The following is a 24,061-nucleotide window of genomic DNA, read 5'->3' on the forward strand; positions in this document are numbered from 1 at the left end:
GAGAAGGGCTGTAAGATCACCCCGAGGGCTGCTTCGGTGTGTTTTAACTCTACCAGCCCAAAAGGAATGGAACTAAGGAGTATCAAAGTCCCCTTTGCCTTGAGTCATTGAAGAATAAAACTTTATTTCATAAAAGGAATAGTGAACATACCTGCGCGTGCACGTGTGTGTCTGTGTGCACATAAGTGTGAACATGCACGTGTTCTCCGCAGCACCACTGTCTCCAGGCCCACCCGAGTAAGACTCCAAGGGCAAGGTCAGGCTCCCACAGTTGAAACGATCCCCTACTTGGTTCTGTTGTGCACAGAGGGTGCTGCATGCTGTTGAGAGTTGAAACCCTCCGGCCTTAAAGGCTTGCTTTGATAGACCCAGATGAAAACGCTGGCTCTTGGAGCCACCTAGTGGCAATACGTAGCCATTCACCTGTATTTGTAAGACGTGACCACAAACCAACCCTCCTTTTCTTCTGTTCTTTCTAAAGCCGTGTGCGGGGGAGACATCACCAAAGACTCTGGTCAGATCCAATCTCCCAACTACCCCGATGACTACAGACCTTCCAAGGAATGTGTGTGGAGGATCACAGTGGAGGAGGGGTTCCACGTGGGACTTACCTTCCAGTCCTTTGAGGTGAGCCCTGGTGGTGAGCTGATGTCTGCTCCACACCCTGCTCTATAAAGACGGGTTCTTATAGCTCCACAATGATGCTGAAGTTGCAGCACTTGGGAGGCTGAGGCAGGAAGAAAGTGAGTTTCAGGGCTGACTGGACTACACAGTGAGACTTTGTTTCAACCAAAAAAACCAAACCAAACCATCCAACCAACCAAACCAACCAACCAACCAACCAACCAACCAACCAACCAAGAATCGCAGAGAGGGTTGGGGGTGGAACCAAACCAAACCATCCAACCAACCAAACCAACCAACCAACCAACCAACCAAGAATCGCAGAGAGGGTTGGGGGTGGGGTCTGAGGAGATGACTCAGTCAGTGTTTGCTGTCTTGCAGGCATGGGGCCGGGGTTTGATCCCAAGTACCCATTTTAAAAAGCCAAGCTTGGTGTACCCTTGTCATTCCATGGATGGGAAGGCAATGCAGGCAGATCCCTGGGGCTTGCCTAACTGGTGTGCTGCAGGCTACTAAGAAACCCTGTCTCAAAAAACAAAGTAGGAGGATTCTGAGGAACAACACGTAAGGTTTGTTTACCTGTGGCCTAGATGCACACACACACACACACACACACACACACACACACACACACACACATCTGAAAAGAGACAAATTTTCACTTTGGGTTAAAATAGGAAGCTGAAAGCTCATTTCAAGCCAATCTCCCTTGCTTCTCTTAGGCCCTTTCCAGCTTGGTCCACCCTGACTGTTACAACAGGGACAGATGTTTCATTAGATTTGAGGGTGACACTTAGGTTTTAAGTCTGCATTAAAAATCCCTAAGGCAGGCCAGCCAGTATCATCCATGTGGCCCTGTCTTTCTCTTTAGATCGAAAGGCATGACAGCTGTGCCTATGACTATCTGGAAATCCGTGATGGACCCACAGAGGAGAGTGCCCTGATTGGCCACTTCTGTGGCTATGAGAAGCCAGAGGCTGTCAAATCCAGTGCCAACCGACTGTGGCTGAAGTTTGTGTCCGACGGTTCCATCAATAAAGCAGGCTTCGCAGCCAGTTTCTTCAAGGGTATGGCTAAGCAGTTTGTTCTATGTTCATTCACGGGAAGAAATATTGCCTTCCCCAGTATAAGAATGCCCAGATCTATACGAGCTCTTAGCAGAAAGCAAGGCTGTGGCAGGGAGGAGGCTGCTAAGCAAGAGCTGCTGGTGGGCTCCGTGGGTTCATATATAGGAACAGGCTCTACTTGGCTTCTGCAAGAAGATTTCTAGTTGGGAAAATGAGAGTTAGTGATTTATTTTTGAAGGGTATGTGTGTGTTTGCGCATGCGATTGAATGGTCATGCGAATGTGTGCACATGTATGTGTGTGGGGGTACATATGCATGTGAGGCCTGAGGCTGACATTAGGGTCTTTCTCAGAGATTTCTACCTTATCCTTTGAAGAAGGGCCTCTCACTTTGGCTAGCCTAGCTAGTCAGCTCTCTTCTGCCTGCTGATGTTGGGATTTCAAACCGGCTGCCAGGCACACCTGACGTTTATGTGGGTGCTGGCAATCTCAACTCAGGTCCTCACACTTACACAGCAAACACTTTACCTACTAAATGCAACCTCCAAGACATAGCAGTGATTTTACCAGGTCAAACTATACTTAGAGAAACCCTGGATTAACAACGCATGCATGGCGGCGTCATTAACCGAGATCTCACTGTGTCCCAGGGCCTATGCAAGGTGCATATTTTGGTATTATTTTGTTCCTGTCATGACCCTTCCAGTTAGGTTTAGATTGTGTTGATCTGAGTTGAGAAGGGTTGCTGAGGGTTTCTCAGAGATGAGTGGCAGACTAAAGATCTAAACCCTGTCTGACTTTGGACCCCACACCCTCTACAAGTGCCTCGCACTCCTTGGTGTGGGCTGCAAAGGCAACCCAGCCATTCCACTCCAGAGGTGTTGGCTCCCATCCCCCATGCTTGTCCCCAAGGGAGGGTGTGGGACGACAGTAAGGGAGCAGATTTCCTTGGTGGACCCAGACCCAGATCACAAAGGCAGACCCAGTGTAAGAAAGGGCTTCCATGTTTCCTGTAAATGGACAAGCAGGAACCCCAAAGGATGCACACGATCCTTAAGAAGGACACAGTATTCCCTGGTCTGGTTTACTGTAGCTGGGAGCCAGGAGCATGCCAACAGTCAGGATGGTGGAGACCGAGGGTCCCTGCAGCTTCTTCTTCATGGCTCCCTCATTATGGTACCGCTTGGAGTCCAGCCACCCAAATCCACTTCAGGGGGACCGTGTCCACCTTCCTTCCTCTTCTATGACTCCTGGCTGTGACAGATAAAAATCCCAACCCCTTCCTTCCGTCCCCATCCTCCTTATGCCTCCTTTTATTTTATTATTTTAGTGTCTGAGAGAGGGTATTACACTGTAACCCAGGCTGGCCTGTAACTCACTCAGATTCATGGCCATTCTCCTGCCTCAGTTTCCTGTGCTCAGATCACAGATGTGAGCCACTACACCTGGTCCTGCCTCTTCTTGGATACCTTTCCTAGGTTCTCCGTAAAGGGATGGCTGTCAGAAGAACTGACTTCAAGACATACCATCCTGCTAGGCAGCTTCATTTCCTTACTGGAGCCTCAGTTTCCCCTTGTTGAACAGGAAGAAGAAAGTCTGTTGAGTTGCGAAGCTCCAATGAAATGATGGTTGGAGATGCTTTGCAAACTGTTGAGTCCCAAGTGAGACGTGGGGTTAGTGTTCTTCCCTTTGGGGCATCCAGGGAAAATCAAGAGACAGAATGAAAATCTTAATGCCCAGTGATTAATTCCCTTGGCCAGCATGGCCATGGTAGGATGCCCCAGAGCATAGTGTCTGGCTCGTGTGTCTTTGCCAGGGGGAGGGAATTGGAAACATAACCAGAGCCTTTGGCAGAGCTGGGGTGAGCCAGAGAACCTTGTGCCTTGATGCCAGTTGGCAACAACCTTTGCCTGGGGCCCAGCTGGCCTGTAACACTGGCCAGGGTGCCAGCTGGCCTCAGCACTGATCTCCTGGTGCCAGATGGCAGCCCCTCAGAGCCAATTGGCTAGGCAGCAGGCAGAGCATTACATGTCTGCTTACTTTCAGAGAGGATGGTGGCATTCAAAATTTGGCTGGTCCCACAGCCCTATACAAGGAGTGTGAAATCCCACTTGAATCCCTACACACTGTCATTCCAGTGCACAGGGGCCACACGGGATGTAGGTGGTAGTTAGTGGAGGCTTACTTTGAGGTCTTTCTTCAAAGTCCCGGGATGTGCTCGCTTGGACTTCCCTTTCCATACCTCTCTCTGGGATGATTTGAAGATCTTGTCTGGGTTTCATTATTGAGCCACAGAATGGCACCTTCGTTTCCTATGTACCTAGGGGATGGTGTGAAGCCAGGGAGGGCTCCGGCCATAATCGGCTAAGCTCTGGTGTCGGCTGATTCTATCTGCACGCTCTCACGTCTCCTCTGAGGGTGTGCATGCACTGTGTGGTGTGATCATGAGCCAGTGGGCTTGGTGCCCTTGGAGGTGTGTAACCAGCCAGACCCTGGCAAGAATGGTGCCCACTTGCTTGCCACTCACCCGCGCTGGCACAGTGCTGCGGACAGCAACACAGCCCACTGCGCTGGCAGCTTTTCTTCCTCCCCTTTGTCTCTGCGTGAATGGCTTTTTCTGGGCTTTAAGTCCATCCCACTAGTTTCTCTCCCTAGCAACAACTGTGCTAAGAAATGGTGATCCCCTCTTCCTTGTCTCTGTGCCCTGCCCACAACCACCACATCTCCGGGCATCAGAGCCTCCCCTCCCCTCCCCTCCCCTTGGGTCTTATTTATCTTTGTCTCTTCTCGTGGGATCTTTTCTAAGCTTTCTCTGCCCTCTGGTCAGTTTCTTGAACCTCTGCGCTGCTCCTGTCCATATTCCTCCTTCACTGGCCCATCTTTCAAGCCCTTCCCTGTTTTTGTTTTGTTTTGTTTTACTATTTGCTCTTTGGGGACCTGCCACCTTAGCTTGGCTTGTTTCTATCCAACTTTTCTTAACTAAAATTATTCCGTCTACTTTTTGCCTCTGGGGTTTATCTTTCTCTATTCTGTTTACTTTCTTTATTTCTTACCCCGTGACTGGCTGTGTAGCCGGGTGGCTCTTCCTTCTCCTCTTCCCACTCTCGCTCCCCCCCTTCTCTTTTTCTCCTTCTGTTTATTCTCTGTGCCTGCCAGCACCGTCTAGCCATTCTCCTGCCTAGCTATTGGCCGTTTAGTTCTTTATTAGACCATCAGGTGTTTTAGACAGGCAAAGTAACACAGCTTCACAGAGTTTAAGCAGATGCAGCGTAAAAGAATGCAGCACATCTTTGCATCATTAAACAAATGTTCCACAACACAAGCAAATGCAACACATCTTAAACTAATATTCCGCAACACTCCCCTCATCTGCTCTCGTCCTTCTCCTCTCCCCCTGCCCACTCTGCCTGACATGGATGGGTCCATGCTGCTTTCTCCTTCCGCTGTCCCTGTCATTATCTTCCCATCTGCTGGAATTGCCAAAACTGTCAGAGAAGTTTGAAGAGACCCTGCACACTGGCTGCTCACCAGTCCTTCACGGCCATAATCTTCAACCACCACAAAAGCCAAGGCCATTCTTGTCATTTTCAACCTAGAGGAAAGCTCAGAGACGCTAAACAAGCAGCATCCGAGTCATGTGATTGGATCACATCAGTTGACTCAACCTGACCCATCTTACCTGAGAGCCCAGACTCTTTCTACTGCCATGTATTATCCTACACGTTCTCATCCTTGCTACATTTTGGTAGATGTCTAAGAAAGATCTTTGCATATTTCAACACAATGAGCAAATAGCTACTTGAACACTGTTTCAACATGTTTAGTACTACATTTATTAATACCCATGGACAACTTCACTTCCCTGCTTTAACATATCTAGGTGCCCAGTGACCAACTCATTTCAGTTTTTGTTGGGTCCAAGAACACCTGCTATTCAGAATTTCTCTATATAATATCCACTGAGTGAAGAGCTAAGGTTCTGACAGGCTGTCTTCTCCTGGAGGAGGGCAACGAGGCAGATAAGGGATTCAGGCATCACAGACAAGAAAGATGGGCTGAGAGCAGTTCATTTGAGTTGGAAGAGGCAGTAGAGCGGGAGAAACAGAGAGAGGGTTGCATTTCTTCAGGTTTTTTCCAACTCTTAGATATTCTGATTCCTTTCATTTCCTTGTGCAATTCATTCTTTCAAACCTGGCCAACAACTTCATCTTTCTCTGCACCTACTTTCCTTGGTGCCATGGATCTGCACTGTCCTCCCTGCCCCACTCACTTTGCATTTTAAATGATGTTAGTGGTCCCTTCATTAGACTCTTCTGGCATAGTCAGGACACACCCTGTATGCTATCTTTCATGGATAGGTGTACCACAGCCTGGCAGTGGAATGGTTTTCCTTTTACTTCTAAGACTCTTGTTGGAAATGGCCAATGCTAACGATTATCTTTACATCAGTGACTTGTGAACTAACATCTCCTGGGGGATTCTCCAGTGACTCTTGTGTTCTGTCTATGGTCAGAGCTCATAGCATCCTACTCATTGTTGTTTAATGCCCTGGGAACACCACTGGACACCTGCTTGTGCTGAATCACTCAGACTACCCACCCCAAGCCTCCTTCCTGTTTATTCAACAGTTCCTCCCATGAGCAGTGGCTAATCAGAGAACCCAGTGTTTTCTGTATGTTACTAAGAATTTCCATATAAATGTTGCCCAGCAGACTTCTAGTTCTGTCTAGGATACTTGTACATCTTCATCTAGAAATGCATTCTTCCATTTGCATTTTTTTCTGAATGTCTCTAATGAGTTCTGTACTTAGGCAGAGAATCCCAATTTTGTGGTATTAAAATTATGTGGCGCCTGCTGTGGAACCTGATGAGATTTATAAAACCACTCGTGGACAGTGAATGGGCACCTTGCTTAATTCTGCTCTCCAGGCTTGGCCCTTTCTATTCCGGATCACCAGATGCCCCTGTTTACGTGATCAGGATTCCACCTTTGACTGTTAAGTGTAGACACAGGAGTTTTTAGGAGGTGGCCACTGAGAGTAGCTCTTGTCATAGAGATCTGTACCTGGAGCCCTAGGATATGGAAGGGAGGATATGAACGGTGCATCTTGGTGACATTTAGCCCTGTCACTTTCCTTTCCTACAGAGGTGGATGAGTGTTCTTGGCCAGACCATGGTGGCTGTGAGCAACGCTGTGTCAACACACTTGGCAGTTACACATGTGCCTGTGACCCTGGCTACGAGCTGGCTGCCGACAAGAAGACATGTGAAGGTTGGTGTTGGACCTGCCAAGTTGAAATTACAAGGGATGTGAGACAAGTTTTAGGAGAAGTTGAGACAGAGATGGGCAGGTAGTTGACTATGAACTAACGATGTTCAGGAGAGCCACTTACTTTTCCGAGGCAGAAACAAGCGGGGACCGTCACAAATATAACAGGTTCCAGTCATGCTTGAAACCATGAGACAGAGGCTACTGTAAGTGTATAAAATTCATGTGGTTGTCATGGCAAAACCACAAGGAACTAGGAGTGCTTTGGATTTGCTTTATAGGTCCTAACCTGCCTCTTTCCCTTGTGACCTGGACTCAGGCCACCTACAGAAATCCACTTGCTCACACAAGCCAGGCACAGTGAGTAGCTTGATACAGACATCTCTAACCCTCCTTTGGTTCAAGACCTGTGGCGCTCCCCGCTGTGCTACTTACTGTATGACAGGTCAAATGCTCCATCATTACGTTAAGAGTAGTAGATGTGTCCCCAGCTTGTTCCTCCAAAGCCTCAGTGGAAACCATTCACCTAGAAAAAAGAATCTCAGTCAGTTCAGGTTGCCTAACTTCTTCACAACTATTAAAGGACAGCAGGTCTTTGAGATGCTTGGGGAGAAATCACAGTCACTTGGAACCAAAAACAGATGAATCTAAAGTCTGTTTCCCTCCATGCAGTGGCCTGTGGTGGATTCATTACCAAGCTAAATGGCACCATCACCAGCCCTGGGTGGCCAAAGGAGTATCCCACAAACAAGAACTGTGTCTGGCAGGTGGTGGCCCCGACGCAGTACCGCATCTCCCTGCAGTTTGAAGCATTTGAGCTGGAAGGCAACGATGTACGTCTGTGCCCCGTAATAGATGGTGTGGTGGCCATGTTGAAAAGTGGTTCAGAGCTGTGACAGGCTCCTCAGGCGTCTGGGTGTCCTGGGTGAAACTGCTGATTCTGGTGGAGATCTGGGGTGTAGACTAGGCAGAGTTGGAGGCTGTGGAGAAGGGGGCAGTGTTTATTGAGTCACTTTAGGCTGCATGTCCTTTTCACTAAGTCCAAGGGAGATGGGATCAAGAGTGAAGGAGGTGGGAGTTGGGCGTACAATCGTCAGGGCGGATTGAAACTCCAAGGTGTGGATCTGGGGACTACTGTCAGCGGAGAGAAACGCAGGCACTGGGGGCCAGCAGCAGACAAGGACACTGTACACAGCCTGTCCCTATCTCTTGGAAGGGCTACAGGTAATCACGTCAGAAGAGGCCTCAGCAGTACCCCACAGCCAGAGTGGTCACAGGAACACCCCATGCTGGCACCTGGGGATATAGGAGCCCCTGGGGCTACATGTGCTTCTCCATGTACCCCTGTCAAAGCCCAGCTAGGGCTGTCACTTTAACAGCAGCAGCCTAGCTTTTGCCCACTCCATCACCCTTATAGGAAACCAAGAGAGACTTCCATGCCCAAAGTCCCAAATTCAGTAAGTTAAGAGGGAGCGCTTTTCTTAGACCGCTAGGCCACGCTACCTAGGAAGCGCTTTTCTTACAGAGGACCCAAGTGCAATTCCCAGCACTGTAACCACATATAACTCTCCTGTCCTTCAAGGCTACCTGCACTCACATGTACACACACACATGTACACACACACTCACACACACATACTTACTAACATACGCACTCACACACAAATACACACACACTCACACACACACACATACAGTCACACAGAGCCATTTGAAAGTAACCTACCAGACATTCAGCATTTAAGTTATTTTCAAAGAGAATCCTGTGCTACGTGAGGTAATGTGGGTTCTATCTGGTCCCAGCTCCACCACTGCTGAACCAGGTGATGTCAGTCCTTCCCTTCTGGGCATTGGTTTGTGAGACTGTGATGGAGCGGGACTGTGGCCGCGGTTTGAAGACATCCCCTCCCTTGCTCTGTCCTCCTTTGCCATCTCCTAACCATTGGGGCTCTTTGCTGAAGCCCGTGTCTTGTGGTAGCCCAAGATATAAATAAGTAGAAGCAAGTAAGGATCTTATATTCTGCTGCCAGGCAGCTGCACCTCACAAAGCCTTATCTGGAAAGTCCCTGTCACCCTCTGGCTGACACCAACACAGTGACAATCCAGAGAACTCCAGCTCCAGGACTGATGGGGCCCATTTGCCCACAGGGAAGGATGTAGTCTGGGGAGGAGCGCTGGTGAGGGAGGACCCATGAGTGTCAGCAGGAGGACTTAGGAGGGGAGGAGGGGAGGACTGTGCTGGGCTGTGACTGTCAGGTTGGTAACATCATGTCACCTCACAGGTCTGTAAATACGACTTCGTGGAGGTGCGCAGTGGCCTGTCTCCTGACGCCAAGCTTCATGGCAAGTTCTGTGGCTCAGAGACCCCCGAGGTCATCACATCACAGAGCAACAGCATGCGTGTGGAGTTCAAGTCTGACAACACGGTCTCCAAACGCGGCTTCAGGGCCCACTTCTTCTCAGGCAGGTGGGGCGGGCCTGCAGAGGCCCGGAGGCTCCTGGACCCCGAGTTCCTGCAGCCTCCCCTCTGCCTTGTCCAACTTCCTCTTCATCCTCCACCATGACAGTGGTTTTTATACTGGTGGCCAAGTTCATCTCCTGGGGACACCCCAACAAGTTGCCACATGCCAAGGGTGGCTTAAAACAAAGAATTTTATTCTCTTAAGTTCTATGAGCCAAAGGTCAGAACTCAAGGACACCACAAAGCATGTAGTGGGTCCTGTTGGTCACATCACACTGGAGTGTGAACTTCTCTAAAGGGTGTTTGGATCCCCTCTCTCGGTGCTCGGCACTGAAGCAGGCCCATTATTGGTTGGCTTTATAGGCACTCAGAGTTCTGTCTTTGACTTTTGGGGGAGGCTGTCTCCCACTGAGCAAGTTCTGTTTTGTGTCACGGGCACAGCACAGACCTGAGCTCAGAGCTTGCCTGGATAGCATCCAGCATAGTTTGCCCTGGCTGGGAAGGCCAGGAAGACAACATCCCAGTGAGTCCCAGCTTAGGGCAGGCTGGCCAACAAGGGCTGATGCTTGGAGGAGGGGGCCCTGAGGAAGTGGGAACAGGCTCTCTGCATGATGCGTGTGACCTGGGCCATATTTGAAGCGCCGAGGGAGAGACAGTATAACTGGAAAGGAAGTGACCAAGGTCTGGAGGAGAGGAGGTGTCGTGAGCTTGGATTCAAGGGTCTCAGTGTTCACAAGGACCAGTAAGACCAGACTGGCAGGGGCCATGGCTGACTGGAGACCTCACAGGTGGGCCAGGTCAGGTAGGCTTGGTCATAATGAGCCCTGAATGCTGGCTGAAGAGTGGAATCGAGTGGGACAGGATGTGGAGCTCTCTGTAGGTTCTGAGCAGGGAGGCCTACAAATATCACATGACTAAACCAGGCCAGGCAGGATGGAGCTGAAGGGGACAGGAATCTCCTAAGAGAAAAATGTGCAAGGCCCTAATGAAGGGTACAGTTCCATGTTTACACACAGAACCCAGAGACAGAGAAGCTGGGTCTCAGCAGGATGAGGACCCATGAGTGTCAGCAGGACTTTGGAAGGGCGAGGGGAGAGGGCTGTCCTGGACTGTGACAGTCAGTTTGCACTCTGAGAGCTCTGGATGGGGTTTTGGTCGTCACCATGAAATACAATGTGAACTGTTCTAAACCACCATCCCTATGACAGCAAGAGAGTACAGAGGGAAGCCTGCCACCAATAATCCCTGGGGCATGAATAGCATGGGGGAAAAGGCGGGGGTGGGGTGGAGTGGAGGCAGAGCCTCATTTACTCGGGAAGAAGGTGGCTATGGAAAGGTCCACACTAGAGCCTCAGAAACCACAGGCTAACAGCCAGCACCAGGGACCACACTTCCTGGGGGCTGGACATTCTCCCAAAGGCTTTCCTGATTCCCGTTCGTTTTCCCCTCCAGCAACCTAAGGAAGCCCAAGACAAATGGGGCACAGACTCAGACAAGGCCCTGCTGAAGTCAAGTGGTCAGCACCCCCCATGTGGCTCCTGACCCACACACTCACCTCTCCACACACAGGAGCAGTGTGTACAGACCCGTCCACACACTCACTCACCTCTGCACACACGGGAGCAGTGTGTCCACACACTCACTCACCTCTCCACACATGGGAGCAGTGTGTCCAGACCCATCCGGGTCATAGCGGGCTTTGTGCTGAATGACTGGGCGTATGAGCTGCCTCGGCCTGTTTCTTTGCATGTAAACTTGGGGAGGGGGGTAAGATACACCCTTCTAAGCTTGAGTGGGAATTAACTTAAATAACGATGATGTATGGAAAGTGACAAGGATCCGTTCTGTGGTCAATATTCAGTATATGTTGGTCGTTTTTATTGTTGCTGCCGTTGCTGTTCACGTGAGTCTGTCCTTCAGGGAGATCCTTGGTTTGGGTGGGAAGCAGGACAGAGAACACATGTCCCATGCATGAAGGTGTTTTAGGAGGACAGAGCACCCCAAAGACACCAATGGCTGCCCCAAATATCCCGAACAAAGATGCCCACTCTGTGACTTTAAGAGTGGTGTGAGAGACTCCTTGGAGGAAGCTGCTTTGGGCAGGTCCTGAGCCACAGGGGCCGTGGCGAGCGGACAGCCCTTCTCAGGAGAGCCCATTGGTCTCAACAGACAAGGACGAGTGTGCCAAGGACAATGGCGGCTGCCAGCAGGAGTGTGTCAACACATTCGGGAGCTACCTGTGCCGGTGCGGGAATGGGTACCGCCTTCACGAGAACGGGCATGACTGCAAAGAGGGTGAGTTGGAGCTGCTGGGCTGCACCTGCTTCTCTAGGTGTGTGAGTGGGTGGGGGGTGGGATTCGGCTTGGGGAGCTGCCATCTTTAGAACGCCGTGAGATCTCCCTCTGAATCTCCCACATTCTGGTGGCCCTCCTGTGGGACCAGGGACAGCTGGTCAGGTGGTCTGAGATGAGGGCCTATCACAGACTGGCTAGGTCAGTAGGCTCCAGAATCGATATACCTAGATCTAAACTGTGGATCTGCCCTTCAGCTAGTTACTGCAATACTCTAAGCTCCTGTGGCAAGCAGGGTAAACACAGTAAACTGGAAGGTTTTGTAAGGCTTCCAGCCTGCCTAGGAAGTGTTTGAGACAGTCTGGTACATACTGTGTATTCTAGGTGTCCGTAAATATTAGGCCCATGCCTTTGTCAGTAGTGACACGTGTAGGACTGAGAATGAGGTGGAATGTAAGGAATTTTGCTTGCTCCCTTCAGAGCCAGATTTCTCTGCGTGTCCCGCCCTTGTGGAAGAATCCTGCCCCTAGCATTTCCCTTGCCCAGCGAAGGAAGTTTGTATATCTGGGATAATGTAGCTTCAGGCCCTGCCCTGGGTCAGTGAAGGATTTGGAGGATGGTGGAAGATGTGAGGGCCACCGGCCTCTCTCTGTTTTCTTATTTGGAGATGGGAAAATTAAGTGAGAGGTTGCCTTGCAAACCACTCGCCACAGAGGAAGACAGACTCAAAATACTAGTCACCAAGCAAGCCAGGGTACCGCTCTTGGCTAATAACAGTGACCTGGACAAAGCAGGCAGGTCACGGATGACACTGATGGGGGAAGGCATAGTGACTCAGGGATCTCTGTTAACAGTCACCATGGGCGGCACTCTCTAGGCCTTTTACGTGTGACATTGACCCACACGTATGAGCCTGGCATCCCTCTTAGTCTTAGTCCCATAAGTTGTGGAACCAGTACTCTCACTGAACCCCACCTGACCCCAGGGCCTGTGCTCCAGCCAAGAGTTAACCCTACCAAGTCCACAGTGCCGAGCTCCAGGTGGATATTCACAGTTGCAGAGCTCTCTCTCCCTACCAAGTCCACAGTGCCGAGCTCCAGGTAGATATTCATAGTTGCAGAGCTCTCTCTCCTCCCGAGCCCACTTCAGAGTCAGCAGCAGGCCACAGCAGATCCAGACTGGCTGCCACGAATTGGCTATTGGCCTTGAGACCCCCCTGTGATGCTGCTGCCCCCAGTTAAATGACCCCTCTGTTTGTCCCTTTCTGACCTCCAGCTGGCTGTGCATACAAGATCAGCAGTGCAGAGGGGACCCTGATGAGCCCCAACTGGCCTGACAAGTACCCCAGCCGGAAGGAATGTACCTGGAACATTTCGTCAACCGCTGGCCACAGGGTGAAAATTGTGAGTTGCTTCATTAGTTTGCTAAGAGCACAAACTTTGGTGTTAGGCAGACATGGGTTCAAGTCCCTGTTCCATGTCCAGTGTGGAGCATGTCCGGATCTCGGGGGAGATGCTGTGAATTTTGCAGAGGGGTTGCTGGGCAGAAGAAGGGAGCATGCTCAGAGCTCTGTCACGGCCCTGCTTCCGGTGACACCATGTGACACATGTCTGCAGTGCTGTGTGGAATCCAGTAGTTTTGAGAACAGGTCTCTTACAGAACATTACCCTCATAAGAAGAAAACAAAAATGAAAGGCTTACTTTACACAGATGGTTGGCAGAGGAAGGTCACAAGCTCTCAGGTCCCTTATTCCCACTCTAGAAATTTGTGATGTTTTCGGCAGGTGGCAGTCTGGAACAAAGGTGGCCTCTCAAAGGCCCTTACTCCTTAACTCACCCTCACGTAGATTCCACACTGCTCGGAGGGGCCCAGGCAGAAGAAAGCAGTTTCTCCATAGGCAGTGCATGCCATGTACAGGTGCTGCCCAAGGAGCATGCCCTGCGGTCTGGGGTCCCTTCTGTACCCATGATGCCTTGGGAGTCCATTAATGTATCCTGTGCAGCAGGAAACTCCCTGGCGCTCTCACCTACAAATCGCCATGTCTATCTCTGTTCTCTTCTCCCCTCCCTGCATCATCAGTCTGTCATTCATAAAGTCCTTCTTGCTTATCTCAACAGTCTGAGGGGTGTGTGTGTGTGTGTGTGTGTGTGTGTTCCTACGTATGTGTGTGCATATAAGTCTGTGAGTCACATTTATTCCTGGTGATCATGAAGGACAGCGCGCCCTGGGGTGGGGCCTGAAGAATGGGATGCCTTAACCTAGCTGTGTGCACACAAGAATTAGTCTGGAAAAGGCGTTTCCTCGGAACATGGTTGGTGGGTATGTTGACTGACTAGAGTGTGACGCTTGCACATACAAACAGTGTGCCCCTTCCTACTCTGCCCTTTGGTCCAAGCCTTCACCTCATACTCTCAGCTCACCTTGACGCCACAGGCAGACCGTAGCCATGGATTGAAATGCCCAGCTCCCCAGGCCAACAACTGGGGACAGTCTTCAGTGAGGGACAGGATTAAAAAAAAAAAGACAAAAGAATCTGGTTATGGTTATGGTTAATAGTGTGGACTGGAGAAGATTGTCTCTGGGTCCTATTCAATTCTCACTCCAGTTAGGGTCTTTATGACTCAGTTTCCTCTTCTGCTCACTGGGGGTAATAATTGATCTCTATAACTTCATTAGAATTTAAGTGAGAAAGTTCCCATAATTTATTGGCATGGAAAAAAACAGTGAATGCCAGCCGCTTTGAGGATAATGGCATCACAGTGTGGCCCTGCTCAAAGCCACTGGAATTCCAAGTGTATGGTAGTGTGCACAGGCTAACAGCAGTGTGTCTGAAGCCACAGATGCCAGGTTTCACACCGGCTCCGCCAGTGAGGACCCTGCACAAACCACCTGACATCTTGCAGGGATTGCGCATGGGACAGGGTTTCAAAGATTGAATGAGGGAACTTGTGTAAAGCCCGTAGCACTGCTGCCGGCAAGGGTGAGCGCCCGGTCCCTTCTAGCATTAGAGGGGATGTGAAGAAGTAGCGCTGGGCAGTTGGTAGCTCAGCTCTGGGACTGGATGTTGCATCATCGTGGCAACAGTGGGCATCCCCGCAAAGCTGGTAGACAGACACCTCCAGGTCCTGTGTGCCCTTCCTTGTCCCTCCCCTTCTCAATGCCAGATCCTTTCCTCACTTTCTGCTCTCCCATCTCCAGACATTCAGTGAGTTTGAGATTGAGCAACACCAGGAATGCGCCTATGACCACCTGGAACTGTACGATGGCACGGACAGCCTGGCCCCCGTCCTCGGCCGCTTTTGTGGCAGCAAGAAGCCAGATCCTGTGGTGGCTACGGGCAGCAGCCTGTTTCTCAGGTTTTACTCAGACGCCTCGGTGCAGAGAAAAGGCTTCCAGGCTATGCACAGCACAGGTGCGGGCCGCGGCTGAGCACCTCACGGGCTCATAGCTGGTGCAGGACCACCTTGGGTCTGTCTGCCAGGGTGGGGTGAGGAGAGGGGCATCCTCAAAGGTCCCCGTCAAAAGGAGCATCAGCAGCTGCCGTTGGCGGAAAGCTGTTCTCCTTTGATGTCTGAGGTTGACAGAATTGGCTGTGGGCAACACTTGGTTGGTGCTGTCCCCCCATCTTCCCCTTTCCCTCCATTGCTCCCTTTGAAAATGTCTGTGCCACCTTGCTGGCCTGTGATGTGCAAAGGTCTGAGGGCTGAGTGGTGGAGAGCAGCCATTGTACCCCAGGGGGCCACTTCTGGGAAATGCTGCTGTTCCCTGTCATGTTTTCTTTTTCTCCCTGGCTCTCCAATGTCAGTAGCTCTGCCTGGTCCTTTGGAAGAGGATGTGTATGCTTCTAACTTATCTATACTGCTAAATAAGAAAGCCAGTAAGAAGTAGACTCTGCTCTGCCATTTCAGGCTTAACCCTGCAGAGGAGTGCAGGCCCTCAATGATCCTGGCATTTCCTTGTGGCAGAGCTAGGGGCTGCCAAAGAACCTGCCGGAGGCTTTTGTCTGTGGTACTGAGCAGGGGGTCATGATCATGGGACACAGCCGTTCTTTTCAGCAGCCCCCTTCCCACTGTGGCTCTTTTTAATAGTCCCTGTCCCCTTTCCTCTGCCCCCTTAAGCCAGAGGCAGAAAACAATGGCAGTTCCCATGTCCAATCAGTCTAGCCTTCCCTGCTTAGGCAGATACCCCCACACTTCCTGAGACCTTCTGCAGCCTTTTGAGGATCTATACCTCCTCCACAGGAGTTTAAGGTCCCAGATGAGTGACTTCACCCTCTTGTCCCTGCAGACAGAATAGAATGTGGGTGCTCTGGGTCAGAGAGAGAGAGCTTAGTGGTTAAGAGCACTGGCTACTCTTGCAGAGGACCTGAGTTTGATTCCTAGCAGCCGCATGGTGGCTCACAACTGTCGTAACTCCAGTTTCAGGGGATCCAGTACCCTCTTCTGGCGTTCACAGACACTATAGCACATACATACACAGACAGAGCATCCATACACACAGAATAAAGTAAAATAGAACATAGGTGCGCTGGATGGGTTAGGGTCTCCGAGGGAGGTTGGAGCATACTTGAAAAATATTTGCAGAATTTAATAAATAAAAAGACTATTTACATCAGGGTTCGTAGAGCATGGGGACACCTCAAGAGACAGGGCAGAGTTTGAGAATCCAAGGATATATAGTCACTCCAGCCCAGAAAGCAAATGGGAGAATGGGCAGGAGGAGGTGCTTAATCTCCCACTGACTGTGGGTGTTTCCAACAGTTGAACCCAGGAGTGACAGATCCCTGGGGTGGTGGGGTGGGGGTGGTGCAGCAGGTGGGGAAGGAGACATCCTGCCCTCTCTGTGCTCATCAAATGACACAAGGCAGGTCAGACATGAAGAGACTGTAGCCAGAGTAAAGACAAGAGTAAGGACTCAGTTGTCCAGGGCCGGGCCAACCCAGGTTAAGCACTCCAGCTGGGATGTTAAGAACTAGTCCACAATCCACACCAGAAGTAGCTCTGCATCCCCACCCCCACTCCTCCCTCCAGCCCCCCCCGCATTCATAGAAAGACCTTCCAGCAAAAAACGGAGGTTTCTGTGCTGTTGGGCTCAGATGCAGTTCTGATATGCTTTCATCGCCCTCTACTGTCAGACATCATAAATTACCGCCGGTAGGAGCCCTTTCTGCTTCCAGTACCTCCAAGACTTGGAGCAGTCAGATCAGTTGGCTTCTTCCCCCCCCCCGCCGCATTCTTGGGCCCATTTGCATGCCCCGGGAGCGCTGCCCTCTGCACTACTGGCCTCTGCTTACTCCTAATGCAGTGGCATGGCGAGGTTACAAGGTATGCCCGGGGCTTCAGAGAAGCCGATGGGAAGCAATGGGCTGATGCCCAGACTCTGGGTACCGAGTGAAAAAGTGAGTCTTTGCTATCTCTCTGCTGCAGAGTGTGGGGGCAGGCTAAAGGCTGAAGTGCAAACCAAAGAGCTCTATTCTCATGCCCAGTTTGGGGACAACAACTACCCGAGCCAGGCCCGCTGTGACTGGGTGATAGTGGCAGAGGATGGCTATGGCGTGGAGCTGGTATTCCAGACCTTTGAGGTGGAGGAAGAGGCAGACTGTGGCTATGACTACATGGAGGCCTACGACGGTTACGACAGCTCGGCACCCAGGCTCGGCCGCTTCTGTGGCTCAGGGGTGAGTCTGAGGGATGCCCAGGCTACCTCCCGATGTCACACCTGGACAGAATCCCGCCACCGTGAGTCGAGGCCAGCAGTCCATTTTGCTGTGGCAAAGTGGAAAAGATTCCACTGAGACAGGTCGGGAAGCAGCCAGGGCCCTTCCAGTGACACAAAGGACATCGTCAGCTGATGATGCCTCTGTTTTTGAGTCCTGACTCTCACTTTTATTTGGCCTTTGGGTTTTATTAATTCATCGTGTTTGTATATATTCACTATGTTCACGGTTCTTACCATAAGCAAAGCCAAGTGTCTATGAGGATTACAAATCATTCTTGGTATAAACACAATGTTTATGGTCAAGGTTATTACCTTTCTCTTTATTACTCACTTCCTGGACTCACTGTGTCTCCAGCACCACCTGACTCAGGGTGGACATGTAGTCTGTGCTCGGTGGGTGCATTGGAGCCAGTGAAGACAGTGTTCTGGCCACTCCCTAGCACACCACACGACACACCATCTGTCCTGGGCTTCAACCCTTGTCTCTGCTGATGGCTCGCACGTCTTTGCTGTTGCCTGGGCTTATGCAAATCATTTTGGAATCACCCCTGCTCCTGGTGAAAAACAGACATTCAGCCTTGTGTTCATGTTTTTGAATGGTTATCCTTCTGTCATTCCTTGTCCTCCTCAAAAGAAAGGACAACCAAATGAGACCACCTGAAGCACTCACTGCCTTTGATAAAATTTCTGAAACCAAGGAGTCCATGGAGAGGAGCCCCTTAGAGATCTTAATTAGCAGGAAATCCCCTTTGGCATCCCTAGGTTCTGGCAGGCAGTGACCTTGGCATCTGGCTGTAACCCCATTCCAGACTGCCTGGTGGAAGTCTCCTGGCTAATGTAGCAGCTCCACCCACTTGCTGGCCATGACAGAACGTAGACCTGAACAATGAATGGCCTTCCCTTCAGGTTTCCTGGCAGATACATCACAGTGTTAGAACACACAGAGCAGGAGATACACAGAACAAACTTCATAACCAGAAAGACTTGAGTGTGGGTCCTGCTGACCTATGTGAACTTGATTCTCAGGTTCCACAGGTGTAAAACGGAGTCAGTACTGCCTTATTACACACTTGTGAAGTTTGCACAGTGCCAGTCCCCCCCCCCCGTGCCCTGTAACACATAGGTGCTGAATGTACTTTGTGTCTATGCTCAACTTTGTAAAGCGGGGCCCAAGGAGGAGCCTGCTTGGGTGTCCATCAGAGCTTCTGGTGACCTCATGGCAGCCATGGCCATCCTTGGGCAACATCTCAGTACACTCTCCTCTGAATTCCAACAATAACAGACTGACCTAAAATCTAGCTTTCCTTTTTCTTTTCCCCAGCCTTTAGAGGAAATCTACTCTGCAGGGGATTCGCTGATGATCCGATTCTACACAGATGACACCATCAACAAAAAAGGCTTTCATGCCCGATACACCAGCACCAAGTTCCAGGATGCCTTGCACATGAGGAAATAGTACCAAGGTTCTGGGAAGACAGAGACTATATTTTAAACACCTGTGAACAAGCAGCCCACAGTGTACAGTATTTTTTTCAACAACAAAAACCCACACCACATCCTTGAAACCATATATCCGGGTGAAAGCACATTCCTTCGGCCAACAGGAAGAAAAAGAATCCCATTGGTTCTAGCTGCAGTGTTAGCAATTGCAGCCTCTAACGGAGGTTAAAATTTGACACTAGTGACAAACAAGTGTGCTTCTTCACACTTTTTCTCCAGCCCTTTGCTCCTATGGGGCAAAAGGCCAGCCTGGGCTACCCCTTCCTCCACTCTGGACAGGCTTCCATAGGTGACCGGCAGCATGAGCCTATCCTGATAACTTGGCTGCCTTCTTTTATCAAGGATAAAATCTTAGCAGTGGCTGAGTTGTGACAGTGGGGCAGAAAGTTTTTACTTAGTTCTTCCAGAGTCCAGGAAACCCAAGACTATTGACGCAAGAGTTAAAGAGGCGTCCTGGTGCACAGAGAGGAGGTTTAGCCTGGGAACCAGCGTTGTGGAGTTGGAAGACCTCAAGCCTTTCCCTGTCGCTGGCTACCTTGCCTCGTCTAGGGTGCTCCTGTCATTAGCCTCCATTCATGAGAGAGAATCCGTGGTCACTCCCAGCAGAACCCTCACTAGTGAGCTCCCCCCGCTGAGATGACACTCAGAGGCTCAGAGGAGGCCACCTGTGCTGGGGTTCCCACGGCATCTGCAAGACTTGCCAGGTCATCTCAGGAACAATTCAGGTCTCGCTAGGTGAAAACTAGTAATTCCAAGTTACGTGAGAGTCACCGTCATCTGGAACAAGTCGGTCTGTGGCACACTTCACATCACCAGACAGGTTAAAGAGTGCGTTGGCAACTTTGCTGCAATTAAGCAGGGTGTGGCCATCAACTTGCACGAAGAATTCTCAACAGTCTGGTACTTGTTCTAGAGAAGTGTAGAAGGTGATGTTTACATAATTTAGCACCTCAAAGTATAATTGAAATAGTAAGGTAGTTTTGAATGGCATTTCATTAAGGCATCTCTGGGCATTTTGAGCTAAAAGCTGTGGTATGTTAGCTTTATAAGAGCATTTATGTTGAAATAATTTTAAAATAATGTTTACATAACCGCAAGTCCTGTTGGGTTGGTGGTGAACACAGGGCGGCACAGGAGAGTGTTTCTGTTAGAGATGGTGTAGCTCCCAAGCACCAGAATTCCTTTGTGATGGACCATCACCTTAAACAAAGTGTTTGTGAGAGTTGAAGGTTTTCCTTTTGTAAGAAGATCACAGTATACTAACCAGAGAATGACAGCCAACGGAAATGACTGCTGGGAGCAAAAGCTAGAATGGTACAAAGAAAGGAAGAGAAATGCATGGGAGTATTTGTTTTTAAAAAATGCAAGTGTTATTATTGATAATAATATATGTCTGTGTATATGTATCTATGTATGTATATAAGGATCAGCTATCAAAGCCTTAATCAGGGCAGTGTGACAGTGCCAACTCACTGACTGTGGTTTATCATCAGACTCCGGTGCTGGCCCCACACATTACCCCTCCCCCTTAAAAACTGAGATTTCTTCCAGCTTCTCTTGGCCCTGAACTGAGGCTTGGCCTCCATCCTCATGGCCTGATTGCTGGCATACCCACCCAGGGAGAGCTTTATATGGCAAAAGACACAGCTTGTCCCATTGTTCTTGTAAATCCCATTTCTCTGGTGCGCTTGTGTGTGTGTGTGTGTGTGTGTGTGTGTGTGTGTGTGTGTGTGTGTGTAGGTTTTATTTTTGTCTTATTTTGTCTGTCAAGGGTGGGACAGGAATCATGATACATAAGGTATCTGTCACCAACCTCACTCCACAGAGATAAAAATTCTGTGTTTTAACCTTTAGAAATCTAAATAAGATTGACAAATTCCAATGAAAATAGGAGGCAGGGAGAGATAGGGTTGTCACCCTGGTGACACACTGATAATTCTCTTAGTGTGAATCTTTTCAGAAGCACACAGCTTCAGCAGCAGCCAGCTTACAACAATGAGGCTCTTATGGGCACCCTTATTTAGGCCTGTGACACATTCCCAGAAGACAGCCTCTGATTCAACAAGGGCTGCTGGGGGCCCCTTCTCTGGAAGCTGACACCACAGGAATTCACACATGACACAGTCCTGCAGAGAACCACAGGCTGGCTTCCAAGAACAGTCCACTCCGCAGAAAGACACAGGTGCCCCCACTTTGGCCCTCCCAATTGCTCAGGGGCCTTTCTGCAACTGTCCCTGGGTGTGTATGGATAAAGGGGCTCGAGGATAGTCCTTTGGTTGACCTTCCCTTTTATCTGGGACCAAGCCTGTGGGTTCTTGGGCTCTAAGACCCAAGAACTGCATCTGGGGCAAATGATCTAAGGAAATATTTGGAATTTGGGTCTCCAAGCTCAAATTCTAGAGTACTCTGAATTAGAAGCTAGAACCTGTGCCCCAGGGTGGAAACTCCAACCCACTGAGATGAGGCTGTGGATGGATTCAGTTTTCCCTAAAGTTCCTCTCTGTGTTCCCTCTATGCAGTCATGATATTCATAAACTGCTCAGCCTGTTGACATAATTCTCTAAGCACAGAACATGCCATCAGTGTGGCCCCTTTGCTGCTTTTTAGAGTTCTTGGTATTGTTCATGGAGTTTGGGAGGAGATGGTCCCTTAGCAGCCATAGATGTTTTTAAAGTTTGTTTTGCAGATTGTGATCAAACTTTTGATCAGAAACCCCCCAAATCTAAAAAGGTTCTTTTTTTTAAAGACAAGTGTTATCTATACATATAAGGGTATTTTTTAAAAGTAACTGTACATTTCATGTAAAATGTCAGGTGGCAAGAACATGGGGAGATGGTAGTCCTTGTCTAAAAATGATGTTTCATTAAAGAATGTGGATTTGCTCTGTGTTCTGGGTTTCTGTTACCGTTCAGACAGCATTGGGCTTTTTAAAAATGTATTTGTTTTTATTTTTGGTTTGAGTGTTTGCCTGCATGTATGTATGTGTACTATGTATTTACCTGGTATCCCCAGAGGTCAGAAGAAGGCATACGGTTCTCTGGAACTGGAATTACACAGAGTTGTGAGTTACCAAATGGTGCTGGGCACTGAACTCAGGTCCTCTTCAAGAGCAGCAAATGCTCTTAACTGCGGAGCTGCCCCTCTAGCCTCCATTACTGTCATTTTAGGGAAACATTTGGGAAAACCAGACCAAGCCCATTGCGATAGTATTTTTGGGTCACACAGGGTCACAGTGAAACTCTGGCCCCCCGGTGTGATGATATTAGGGGGTGAGCCTTTGAGGAATGACAGCTCCCTTTCTCTGTCACCATTGAGAGCAAAGCAAGGACGTAGCTGTCTGTGAACCAGACATGGACGCTTATCACACAGCAACATTGCTGGAACCTTGACCTTGGACTTGGCAGGTCCCAGAAACATACACACACACACCTACCTTGTTGTTTATGAGATGCCCAGCATATGGAATTCTCTCAACCTAGGCAGCCACTTAGCATTTAGACAGGGACAGCTTTTTTAAAATGACCAAACTCTTACCTAAGTAATCACTGGTGTGAGTAGGTGTGTCCAAATCTAAATACTGGAAAATATAAATGTTCAAGCCCCAAACATAAAATGGTTGAACTGAACAGTTGTGGAAATAAAACCTTTACAATGGTGCCAAAATGATTTGCACTTAGTAGAACCCATGCTTCCAAATTTTCAGTTTTCATTTTTAACCATGCAAGCAATATGTGGTACGATCATCTCTCATGGCGCCATGTGGTCACAAGTGGCAGCAAAATAACACTATACTAGTGTTACTAAGCTGTGAGGTTCAGAGGGTTGGATGTGTTCCATCAGTTTTTGAATTATGCTATTTCCAGCTTATAGCAGGACTGCTGGGCATGACTGCCTTGTAAATAAGGAGCGTCTGTACTCCCGGGGGCTGCTGGCCTCGCTCATTTTCTTTCCTTGGTCGAACGCATTCAAGTGCATTTTGCAAATCCACCTCTGGACATTGAAGGGACCTGCACTGGGGAGAGCACCATGCAGTCTTCTGTAGCATGTGACTCACTCCAGACCAAGCAGGTCCTCCTTCTGGAAAGAGAGTCTTGATCAGTCAGCAAAAGGCCGAAGACATTTCAGAGCACACTTTTCTAAGAACATCTGGGGAGGACTGTCAGGGACCCCTGTTGTTGGGACCTCAGGAGCAACCCCACTGTCTCCAGAGCCCTGTTCCTTGACTGTCTCCTCCCTGCAGGCTTCACTACATCCCATCCATAATGATTGATGCAAGACATTTAGGGTGAAGCAACACTTACCTGAAGGCGCCAGCCATTCTTCCAAAGAAATGGCATGCCCATCAGAGACAGAGTTGGGGACCTGTGAGTATATTATGGAAAGATTCAGCAAGGTTCCCGGTGGCCTTGTGCATCCATAGCCAGTCTACAGGACACCGGCCAAGGCTGTTGGTAAAGTTCTCGTGTTCACCTATAATTCTATGTCTTACAAGACAATAGAGCTGCCTGGTGTGGAACTGGTGTGTTGATTAACCATCCAGTCTACAGTGGAGGCTGGGTAAGTGCTCTCAGCTCCTTCAGAGGCAGCTGTGGCTTTGCGTTCAGGTCTCACTGTGTTGACTCTGTGACTTCGAAATACCATTCCATTTAGTTTAGACAGTCACTGTGTGTTGCAGGATAATTCTTTTATAAACTGTGAAGATGTGTCTCTACCAAAGGCACCTTCTGATTGGTTTAATAAAGAGCAGAATAGCCAATAGCTAGGCAGAAGAGAGTAGATGGGACTTCCAGGGAGAGGGAAACTTGGGAAGAATCTGAGATGTGTGGGATTAAGTCAGGGAGACTCGGAGGGATTGTGCATACAGAATGGAGGAGAGATAATGAGCCACATGGCAGAAAGGTGATGAATAGAAATTGGTTAATTTAAGTTATAAAAGCTAGCTGGGAGCCGGGTGGTGGTGGCGCACGCCTTTAATCCCAGCACTCGGGAGGCAGAGGCAAGCGGATCTCTATGAGTTCGAGGCCAGGCTGGATCAACAGCCTCCAAAACAATACAGAGAAACCATGTCTCCAAACACGAAAAAAAAAAAAGCTAGCTGGGGACAAACCTAAGCTAAAATCAAGATTTCAT

The 24,061-nt window shown here is 49.5% G+C and overlaps 1 protein-coding gene across 1 annotated transcript in view; it reads left to right on the forward strand.

Annotated features, from left to right (window-relative positions):
• Tll2 (tolloid like 2) overlaps positions 1-21,813 on the forward strand; it is a 114,997-nt gene extending 93,184 nt beyond the window's left edge. Inside the window, exons 11-20 of the mRNA XM_040741877.1 lie at positions 482-627; positions 1,496-1,691; positions 6,837-6,962; positions 7,632-7,792; positions 9,242-9,422; positions 11,590-11,715; positions 12,988-13,115; positions 14,912-15,125; positions 17,140-17,390; positions 18,753-21,813. Coding sequence (XP_040597811.1) covers positions 482-627; positions 1,496-1,691; positions 6,837-6,962; positions 7,632-7,792; positions 9,242-9,422; positions 11,590-11,715; positions 12,988-13,115; positions 14,912-15,125; positions 17,140-17,390; positions 18,753-18,887 — 1,664 coding nt within the window. The 3' untranslated portion in view covers positions 18,888-21,813. The remainder of the gene's footprint in view (positions 1-481; positions 628-1,495; positions 1,692-6,836; positions 6,963-7,631; positions 7,793-9,241; positions 9,423-11,589; positions 11,716-12,987; positions 13,116-14,911; positions 15,126-17,139; positions 17,391-18,752) is intronic.
• The last annotated feature ends 2,248 nt before the right edge of the window (positions 21,814-24,061 follow it).

This window comes from Mesocricetus auratus, unplaced genomic scaffold, assembly GCF_017639785.1.
Source record: "Mesocricetus auratus isolate SY011 unplaced genomic scaffold, BCM_Maur_2.0 Super-Scaffold_4256, whole genome shotgun sequence".
Lineage (NCBI taxonomy): Eukaryota > Metazoa > Chordata > Mammalia > Rodentia > Cricetidae > Mesocricetus > Mesocricetus auratus.